The sequence below is a fragment of the Eimeria necatrix genome, genomic scaffold, assembly GCF_000499385.1.
Source record: "Eimeria necatrix Houghton genomic scaffold, Enh_scaff124, whole genome shotgun sequence".
NCBI classification, from domain to species: Eukaryota; Apicomplexa; class Conoidasida; order Eucoccidiorida; family Eimeriidae; genus Eimeria; species Eimeria necatrix.
In genome coordinates, this window is record NW_013652012.1 from 77,501 (window position 1) to 87,320 (window position 9,820).

Consider the following 9,820-nt stretch of genomic DNA (forward strand, 5'->3'; position numbering starts at 1 on the left):
CAGCAGCAAAGGAGACGCCGGTGAGGGCGAGGTGCAGCACGGCGGCGAAGCTGCTGCTGCTGCTGCTGCTGCTGCTGCTGCTGCTGCTGTCCGGGGGCTTGGAAAGCTGCGAAAAAGAAAAACCCGCAATCACGGTGGACTGCGAAGTTATTATCCAACAGTTTCGCGCAAACCAGTCGAGTTCTTTCTTGCGAATGGCGACGTCTTCCTTGCTGGCGCCGGTGACCAGCGCGTTCTTGAGCACCGACAGCATTTTCGCGGAAAGCCGCCAAACCAGCGCCGATTCTCCTTCTTTTTCCTTCTTTTTCGAATTATTTCGCAAACTTTTCTTGTTTTTAGTTTTATTATTCCGAAGTTTCCGCTTTTTCCGCAGAGAGCCGCGCAGCCCCGCCGCCGTGGTCACCGCCGGTCGCCCGCGCGCCCGCAGCTCAGCTGGACGTACACCCCGTCGCCGCTCCGGCTCGAGGCCCTTCAGACAAATTTAATTCGCAAATTAATTTATTTTTTATTTTATTTTATTTTATTTTGCGAAAACTCTTCTTAGTGCTGCGTTCTTCGCTCCGCGACTCCGCAGCGCGCAGCCGCCGGTCCGCAGTGGACCGCGGCCGCTGCTGGCCCCCACCGCACCCCCCGAGCCCGGAGCCCCGGGTTATTTTGACTTATTTTCCCTCATTTTTAATTCAGTTTCTTGAACTTTTATTTAATAAAATAATTCCCTTCAGCTGCACTTTTTGCTGCTGCTTGAAAGTCGCCATTTGCTGCTGCTCTCCGCTGCATGCAGACACCAGTGGGCTGCGGTGTCTGTACACCGCAGCGCATGCGTACACTCAGCGCCACACTGACCCACTCAAACGAATTACTTTTTTAAATTTAATATTATTTTTATTTCCTTCAATTTTTACTTCCAAGTTCTCGCAAAATCCGCAGCTTTTTATGCCTGCAAACGCTGCCAATAACGGCCACGCACTCAGAGTCCAGCAGCAGCAGCACCTTGTGCTGCTGTTGCTGCTGTTGTTGCAGCAGCAGCTGCTGCCGCTGCTGCACAGGAAAGACGCAGCCAGCTAGAGAAAGGTCCCTCCCGTAGCTAACTGTGGCTAGCTGTAGCCAGTTGTGGCTAGCTGTAGCCAGCTGTGGCTAGCTGTAGCTAGCTGTGGCTAGCTGCAGTGGCCACCTATACGGCGCTGCGAAAAGCTGCAGCTAGCTGTAGGCAGCTGCAGCTAGCTGTAGGCAGCTCAATCTAACTGTGGTCCGCTGCAGCAGCAGCAGCTGCTGCTGCTGCAGCGGACCGCAGCAGCAGCAGCTGCTGCTGCTGCTGCTTAGTGCTCGCGAACTGCGGAGACGAATGTCTGCAGCAGAAAGGCTAAAGAGGGAAAAAAGCAGCAGCAGCAAAAGGGAATGCAGCAGCAACTTAAGCTGCTTAGTTTTAATTCATCGTTTGGGGTGTATGTACACCGGAACTTTGAGGAAAAGGGCAGAGAAAGACGGGGGCCAATCCTCACTGTACGTAGCGCTGCTGCTGCAGCAGCTGCTGCTCTTTCTGCTGCTGCTGCTGCTGCTGCAGCTGCTGCAGCTGCTGCAGCTGCTGCTGTTGCTGCCCTTCCTGGTAGTGCAACTGCAGCTGCTGCTGCTCCTTTTGCTGCTGATCCAGCAGCAGCTGCTGCTCTTCCTGCTGCTGCTGCTGCTGCTGCTGGCTTGGCTCTTCAGCTGCTGCTCTGTATCCTATGGCGTTCAGGAAAGCCTTGAGCTGCTCACTGAACAAATTCTTTTGCTGCTGCTGCAGCTGCTGCAGTTGCTGCTGCATGAGGTACTGCCGTTGCTGCTGCTGCTGCTGCCGCTGCGGCGGCGGCGGCGGAGCAACGCGAAATTGATAGGGCAGCGGACGCACAGCCTTTTGCTGCTGCTCTGCTGGCAGCAGCAGCTGCTGCTGCTGCTGCTGCTGCTGCTGCTCATCTAAAGAGCTCGCGCTGCTGCAGCCTTCGCTGCCGGGACTGCCCGTCGCCGACGCAGCATCATCAGCTGCAGCAGCAGCAGCAGCAGCAGCATCTCCTAACAATGCTGCAGCAGCGTCAGCTGCAGCAGCGATCCCTGTGGCGAGTGCTGCTAGTTCATCCTTGTAGCTTCCACCCTCTTCTGCTGCTGCTGCAGCTGCAGCTTTTGCTGCTGCAGCAGCTGCTGCTTTGCTCGTCTGCTGCAACCCCTTAGTAAGGACAGCATCAATGCGAATTGCTGCACAGTCGAGGCAAGCTGCTGCTTCCTGCTGCTGCTGCTGCTGCTGCTGCTGCTGCCTAGGCTGCTTCAGCCGGCGCTGCTGCTGGCGTGCTGTTGCGTGTAGCGGTCGCTTAGGCTCTGGAGCAGCAGCAGCCGCAGCAGCAGCAGCTGCTGCTGCTGCTGCAGCTGCAGCTGCTTGGGACTGACCTGGGCCTCCTGCATAGCCGTGCCACTTCTTCAATAGGTGCTCCGGGCAGTAGAAGGGACTGCAGCAGCAGCAGCAGCAGCAGCAGCAGCCCAGCAGCAAATTCAGCAGCAGCAGGCAAGCAGCAGCACCCCAACCCTCTCCACAACAAGCGTCCAAAGCAGAAGCCACAGCAGCAGCAGCAGCAGCAGCAGCAGCAGCAGCAGCAGCCAGCGGGCCCACATGTCGCGTCGCTGCTGCGTGGCGCGCAGGTGGCAGGGGAGGTGAGTTGCTGCAGCACATTTGCTGCTGCTGCAGAGGCGGCCGGCGCCGCGGCAGCCACACCAGCAGCAAAAAGTGCATGCAGCCCGCAGCAGCCCGCGAGTTAAGTTATACCACTGGCTGCCTTCTGCGCTGCTGAGGACTTCTTGGCAGTGGTAGCTGCAGTCCTCGTGCACCGCCACGCGCAGGCACCTGCTGCTGCTGCTGCTGCTGCTGCTGCTGCTGCTGCTGCTGCTGCTGCTGGGGGGCAGCGGGATCGAGATGCACCCCACAAACAGCCGGTCTAGCTGCTGCCCTTCCCCGCAGAAGCCGCACCGCACTGCGCCAAACCACTCGCACCGCTCCCTGCAGCAAAACCCGCAGCAGCAGCAGCAGCAGCAGCAGCAGCAGCAGCAGCTGCTGCTGCAGCAGGTGAGTCTAGTGCGCCAGGCGCAACAACAGCAACAGCCGGTGAGCTGTCTGCGGAAGTAGCGTCGCGCCTGAGCTGCAAATACACTAGCAGGTCAAGCACAGCAGCAGCAGCAGGAACTCACTCTGGCCTGGGCCCCTGGATCTCGTCTTCATAGACATATTGGCTGTTGCCGATCTTCAGCCCCACGGCGTCATCGGCTTCGCTTTGCTGCCACGTCACCCCCGGTCCCTTAAAAAGCTGCAGCAGCAGCAGCAGCAGCAGCAGCAGCAGGTTTGGAGCCCCGTGGCTCCGGGTTTAGGGTTTAGGGTTTAGGGTTTGCAGGTCTGGCTTGCCATGAGTTTCTCCAGCTTCTTCTTGGGAATGCTGCCCGACACCCAATCCACAATCCGCTGCGCCTCCCTGCTCCCACTAATGCACGCCCCTACAGCAGCAGCAGCAGCAGCAGCAGCAGCAGCAGCAGCAGCACAATAACCACCACCGCCCTCCCGGTCCCCCTCTCCTCTTCTTCCCCCGCCTCCCCGCACCACAGCCCCTCCCCAGCCACCCCCGCAGCACCAGCAGCACCCCAGCAGCAGCAGCAGCAGCAGCAGCAGCAGCAGCAGCAGCAGCAGCGGACCGTGGGCGGTGGAAGGGTAGGGCCTGGAGGTGTGTTCGCCCGCGAACAAAATGCTGCTGGCAGCAGGTGCTGCCAGCAAGTCCAAGTCCCGCCCCGAGGCCCCGGGAGGCAGGAAGGAATAGCTGCCGCGGGCAAAAGGGTCTTGCTGCCAGCGGGAGGCGAAGGCAGCAACGGGCAGCGCCAGCTGCCCGTGCAGCAGCAGCAGCAGCTCCAGCGCTTCGGACAGCAGCGCCGCTTTGCTGCGCCGCTCCGAGCTGAACCCGAAGCGCCCGCTCAACTGACACGCGCAGCAGCACACGGACGGCTAGCTGGCTAGCTGGCTAGCTGGCGGGCTGGCGGGCTGGCTGGCGGGCGGGGTGGCTGCGCGGGTGGCTTGCTGGGTGGGTAGCTACCTGCGCGGGTGGCTAGCTAGCTGCGGGGTGGCTAGCTGCGCAGGTCGCTGGGTAGACAGCTAGCTAGCTAGCTAGCTAGCTAGCTAGCTAGCTAGCTGGGTAGCTGGGTAGCTAGCTAGCTGCATCTGAACGGGCAGGGGCGGCTACAGCTAGCTAGCCAGCTAGCTAGCTGAGTACCTAGCTAACTCTCTAGCTAGCCAGCTAGCTAATTGGCTAGCTAGCTAGCTAGCTAGCTGTGAGGCGCACGAGAATGAGGACTGCGGGTTTGGGGTGTAAGTACACGATTTGGGCATAAGCCCCCTTTTCTGCTGCTGCCCAGCCCTTTTGTCTGCAGCCCATGCGCAGCAGCCGGCCGCTGGGGTCCACGTCTCCTGCTGCTGCTGCTGCTGCTGCTGCTGCTGCTGCTGCGGCTGCAGCGGCAGCCGCCTCCGCCGCAGCACCCGCACCCAGCTCCTGCTCCGCAGACGCGCACGCGGAAAGAGCCGCAGCAGCAGCAGCATCCCCTGAAGAATCCGCTGCTGCTGCCCCTGCTGCTGCTGCTGCTGCCCCTGCTGCTGCTGCTGCTGCCCCTGCTGCTGCTGCTGCTGCCGCTGCTGCTGCGGAGTCCGCGTCCGCCCCTGCTGTTGCAGCAGCGCCGACGCCTGCAGCGGGAGCCTCAGCCCCCGGAGGCGCAGCAGCGCCGTCACCGCCAGCAGCAGCAGCAGCAGCAGCAGCAGCAGCAGCAGCAGCAGAAGAGGGGTGCAGCAAATGGTCCGTAGGCCAAAAGACTCTGTCGAAAACAATTACTAATTTGTCTATGGAGCCCATGCCCACAACTCTAATTGCTTCTTGCTTCCACGCCGGCAGCGGGGGGCTGAACTGCACCAGGCCCGCGTTGCTGCCTGCTGCTGCTGCTGCTGCTGCTGCTGCTGCTGCTGCTGACGCCGGCAGCGCGAACCCGCCCTCGCTCCACGCACCCGTAGACGCGCCGTCGCTGCTGCTGCTGCTGCTGCTGTCGCTGCTGCTGCTGCTGCTGTCGCTGCTGCCGCTGCTGCCGCTGCTGCTGCTGGCTGCTGCTGTGGGGAAGCCGGCGCGGGCCTGTGCTGCCTCTACAGCTGCTTTTGCTGTGCTGCATGCAGCAGAAACAGCAGCACAAACGCCAGCGTCGACAGCTGATGCTGCTGCTGCTGCTGCTCCGCCTCCTGCAGCAGCAGCAGCAGCTGCTGCTGCTGCTGCTGCCTGTTCATCCGGCGGGTGTCGGGCGCTGACCAGCTGCTGAGCCGCGTTAGCCGCTGCTGCAGCAACAGCAGCAGCTCGCGTCTCAATAGAGGCGGCAGCTGCAGCAATGGCGTCGGATCCTCCTGCTGCAACAGCAGCCTCTGCTGCTGCTGCTGCTGCTGCCTCCGCCACAGCGGAAGCCCGAGCTGCTGCAGCAGGAGACACGCCTTGCGAAGAGACAGCAGCAGCAGCTGCTGCTGCTGCTGCTGAGTCCACCCGCTCCAGCACAGCACTCAAGCTGCGCCCTGGAGCTCCTGCTGAAACTGCAGCAGCTTCTGCTGCGGCGAGGTCCGCAGCAGCAGCAGCGTCAGCAGCAGCCTGCTGCTGCTGCTGCTGCTGCTCTGCAGCAGCAGCGCCGTCCCCCGTCACTATGAAATTACAAATGCGGTCTGGCAAAGCCAAAGGAATCGGCAGCTCGTGGAAGCTGTCGAGGCAGCCAAAGTACTCTTTTGCTGCTGCTGCAGCACTTGCTGCTGATTCTGCTGCTCGCACAGTCGCTACTGCTGCTGCTGCTGCATTGGCCGCTGTTGCTGCAGTAACTGCTGCTGCTGCTGTGTTCAGCTCCAGCCCGTGCAGCATCATTTTCCCGAAGCAGCTCCCGCTGGCCTCGCCGGCTGCTGCTGCTGCTGCTGCTGCTGCTGCTGCTCCTGATGCAGCATAAGCTGCAGCAGCGCTTTCACTGCTCATTGCAGCCTCCGCCATGCCCAGCATCCTAGCTGCTGCTGCAGTTGTTGCTGCTGCAGCTGCTGCTGCAGCTGGCAGGCCCGTTTCATCTCGAGCCTCAGCATCACCGTCTGCTGTTGCTGCTCCCGGCTGCGGGTCTGCGCACGCGCTGCTGCTGCTGCTGCTGCTGCTGCTGCTGCTGCTTTCAGAGCCGTAGGCCTCTATGGATGCCTTTAAAACGCCTGCAGCAAACAAAAGCGCTTCTATCGCCTCACAGGATAATGCTGCCCTCTGCAGAGAGCAGCAGGGCCAGCAGCAGCAGCAGCAGCAGCAGCTGATGCTGCTGCTGCTGCTGCTGCACAACTACTGGCAGCCACGGTAAGGCCCGGACGCGCAGCAGCAGCAGCAAAGCAAAGACTGTCTGCAGAAGCTGCAGCAGCTTCCGCACACTACCCAGTGAAAACACTGAAGACTTGAGCCTAATTCCTAAACCCTAAACCCTAAACCCTAAACCCTAAACCCTAAACCCTGATAAAGGCGGTAACACAGTGTGCAGACCTTCCTCTGAGGTTGTTTTGCCCCAGCGAGGTGCGCCACAAAGCTGCAGCAGCGGCAGCAGCAGTAAGGCCAGCAGCAGCAGCATCATGTGCAGCAGCAGCATGTGTAGCTGTGGCAGCAGCAAGTGCAGCAGTAGCAGCAGCACCACCAAGTGCACTTGCAGCAGCAGCACCGAATGCAGTAGGAGCAGCATCAACTGCAGCAGCAGCAGCGGGAAGTGCAGCAGCAGCAGCAACAGCAGCAGCGGGTGCTGCAGCAGCAGGAAGTGCAGCAGCAGCAGCAGCAGCAGCAGCAGGACTTCGCACCTAGGGGCAGCGTGACTAAGCAGAAGTCAAAGGGGGGGGTTTTGGGCCCCGCCAGCAGCTGCAGCACAACTCCTTCTTTGGTTTGAAGGACTTGTTGAATGGGGGCATTGAGGTGGATTTGTGGGGCCTTGGCGACGAGGCGTGCTGCTGCTGCTGCTGCTCCTGCTGCTGCTGCTGCAGGGCCTGCTGCGGGCGGCGCCGCAGCACCTGCTGCTGCAGCAACTGCAGCAGGAGCAGCAAGGCAATCTACCAGAGAGCGGTAGCCGCGGTGCAGCATCACGTGCCGCCCGGGCAGCCCCGTCGCATCATCCTGCGCGCAGCAGCAGCAGCAGCAGCAGCAGCAGCAGCAGCATGCAGCGGGGCGTTAATATGTCGTGTCTCACTAATTCTTTACTGCCAAAATGTTTTATTTCAAAACTCGCTATTCAAGTGCTCTGTTGCATTTCTACAATTCAATTATTATCTTCTGATGAAGCAGCTGATTGCCACTTTACTATTAAGAAGGCATAATGGCAAACCAATAAGCGCAGCAGCAGCAGCAGCAGCAGCAGCAGCAGCAGCAAAAGATTCGACGCCGCATATGAGCTCCGGGCCAGCCGCCGCAGGCACCGCAACTCTTGAGAGAGAAGAAGGCACAGGCGCGTGCAGCAGCAGCAGCAGCAGCAAGTGAAGCATCTGCAGCAGCAGCACCGTCAACAGCAGCAGCAGCAGCAGCAGCAGCAGCAGCAGCAGCAGCACCTGGTCCCAGGTGGCGAGGCAAATGTCGTCTGCGTCGGCCCCAGTTGAATACTCCGTGTTGGAAATGTGCCACTCCAGCAGCCGCTGCCGCGCGCCCCGCAGCGCTTCGTAGTCCCTACCCGCAGCTGCAGCAGCAGCAGCAGCAGCAGCAGCAGCAGCAGCAGCAGCAGTAGCAGCAGCGGCAGCAGCAGCAGTTGCAGCAGCAGCGGCGGTAGATGTGCCTCTTGCTGCCAGGCATGGCTCCCCTCCGGCGGCAAACAGCCAAGGATAAGGGGCTGCTCAGCATCAACAGCAGCGGCAGCAGCAGCAGCAGCAACAGCAGCAGCAGCAGCAGCAGCAGCAGCAGCCGCCATACGCACCCTTGTCTTGGGCCTCCATTTTGCTGAGCGCGGCCTCATTCTTTTCTGCGAGGTACTGCCCAATGGAAATCTTGAGAGCCTCACGAGTTGCATGCATGCAGACTTGCTGCTGCTGCTGCTGCTGCTGCTGCTGCTGCTGTCTGGGCGCAGCTCGAATGCGCTTGCGCTGCTGCTTCTGCTGCTGCTGCATCTTCGGGGCTGGGCGCTTGGGGGCCCTGCCGTTGAGGGAAAGTGCATGCGGGCGTTTGGAGTGCTGCAGCTGCCGCTGCTGCTGCTGCTGCTTGTGCTTCTGCAGCAGGCGCTGCAGCAGGCGCTGCTGGTGGCTGACGCGCTGCTGCTGCTGCTGCTGCAGCTCCGCGCAGCGCGGGTGAGAACACAGTTTGCTGCAGGCCCTCCGCACAAAAGCTTCCACTTGCTGCTGCTGCTGCGCTCGCGTTGCTTCGCACCAGCTGTCCATTTCCAAGTCTGTGAGTGTGCCATCTAGCCCGTACAGCGGCACTGAGATCTCCATCTGCAGCAGCAGCAGCAGCAACAGCAGCAGCAGCAGCAGCAGCAGCAGCAGCAGCAGCAGCAGCAAAAGCAGCAGCGCGGGAAGTCCACGGCATTAGAGAGCGCTCCACGCGCACGCGCGCGGCTGCACTGAGGTGAACGGCTTGCGCGCAGCAGTCCTGCTGCTGCTGCTGCTGCTGCACCTGCTGCTGCTGCTGCTGCTGCTGCTGCTGCTGCTGCTCACGTCTCTGTCGTCATCTCCGTACACGAGGAGGCCGTAGTCTCTGCAGATTCTGTAGAGGGGATTTCCGTCTATGCCATGAATCCAAGAGGCCCCCTGCAGCAAGCACAGCAACGCATCGCACTCTGCTGCTGCTGCTGCTGCTGCTGCTGCTGTGGTACTGTTGCTGCTGCCGCTGCTGTGGTACGGCTGCTGCTGCTGCTGCTGCTGCTGCTGCTCAGGTGTGACTGCCGCTGCTGCTGCTGAAGCTGAGGCTGCTCAGCCGCAAAGCAAGGCAAGGCTGCTCCTACTGCTGCTGCTGCTGCTGCTGCTGCTGCTGCTGCTGCTGCTGCTGCTGCTGCTGCTGCTGCTGCTGCTGCTTGGAAAGCCTACAAGGTCAAGGCCCTCTATGCCTCCAACCTGCAAAGTGCAGCAGCGGCCTCCGAGCCTCCCGCGGGCCTCGAAGACCTCCACGTGCACCCCGAAGGAAGACAGCAGCCGTGCTGCGCTGCAGCAGCAAGCAGCAGCAAGCAGCAGCAACAGCAGCAGGCAGCAGCAAGCAGCAGCAAGCAGCAGCAGGCAGCAGCAGGCAGCAGCAGGTGAAAGCGACAGGGGCAAAACATTTGGGCACTTCCTATCGTTCATCTAGGCTTCCGATGCCACTGACAAGGAGCCCCAAACCCTAAACCCTAAACCCTAAACCCTAAACCCTAAACCCTAAACCCTAAACCCTAAACCCTGCCTGCACCTCATGCCCGAAAGTCCTGCGCCTATAATGGCCACTCTTGTGTTTTGCAAGTCTTGTCTGAGCCCCACCCCTCCCCTCCTCCAAACCCTAAACCCTAAACCCTAAACCCTAAACCCTAAACCCTAAACCCTAAACCCTAAACCCTAAATGCACCTCATGCCCGAAAGTCCTGCGCCTATAATGGCCACTCTTGTGTTTTGCAAGTCTTGTCTCAGCCCCACCCCTCCCCTCCTCCAAACCCTAAACCCTAAACCCTAAACCCTAAACCCTAAACCCTAAACCCTAAACCCTAAATGCACCTCATTCCCGAAAGTCCTGCGCCTATAATGGCCACTCTTGTGTTTTGCAAGTCTTGTCTCAGCCCCACCCCTCCCCTCCTCCAAACCCTA

General features: G+C 60.7%; 3 protein-coding genes across 3 annotated transcripts in view; 1 reads left to right on the forward strand and 2 right to left on the reverse strand.

Moving 5' to 3' along the window:
• The window catches only part of ENH_00008600 (high mobility group protein, putative), a gene marked incomplete at both ends in the record, with an annotated part of 804 nt that extends 551 nt beyond the window's left edge, over window positions 1–253 (reverse strand). Inside the window, one exon of the mRNA XM_013578664.1 lies at window positions 1–253. This exon is cut by the window's left edge and continues 551 nt beyond it. Coding sequence (XP_013434118.1) covers window positions 1–253 — 253 coding nt within the window.
• Window positions 254–1,495: 1,242 nt separating this feature from the next.
• Window positions 1,496–2,637, reverse strand: ENH_00008610 (hypothetical protein, conserved; the record flags this gene model as incomplete). The annotated part of the gene is given in 2 exon segments (XM_013578665.1): window positions 1,496–2,515; window positions 2,521–2,637. Coding segments are annotated over 2 exon segments (1,137 nt in total).
• A 298-nt stretch (window positions 2,638–2,935) lies between these two features.
• On the forward strand, window positions 2,936–3,319 carry ENH_00008620 (hypothetical protein, conserved; the record flags this gene model as incomplete). Its single annotated transcript, XM_013578666.1, has 2 exons — window positions 2,936–3,142; window positions 3,188–3,319. 2 exons carry the CDS (start codon window positions 2,936–2,938, stop codon window positions 3,317–3,319), a joined length of 339 nt encoding a protein of 112 aa, XP_013434120.1.
• Window positions 3,320–9,820: the final 6,501 nt, after the last annotated feature.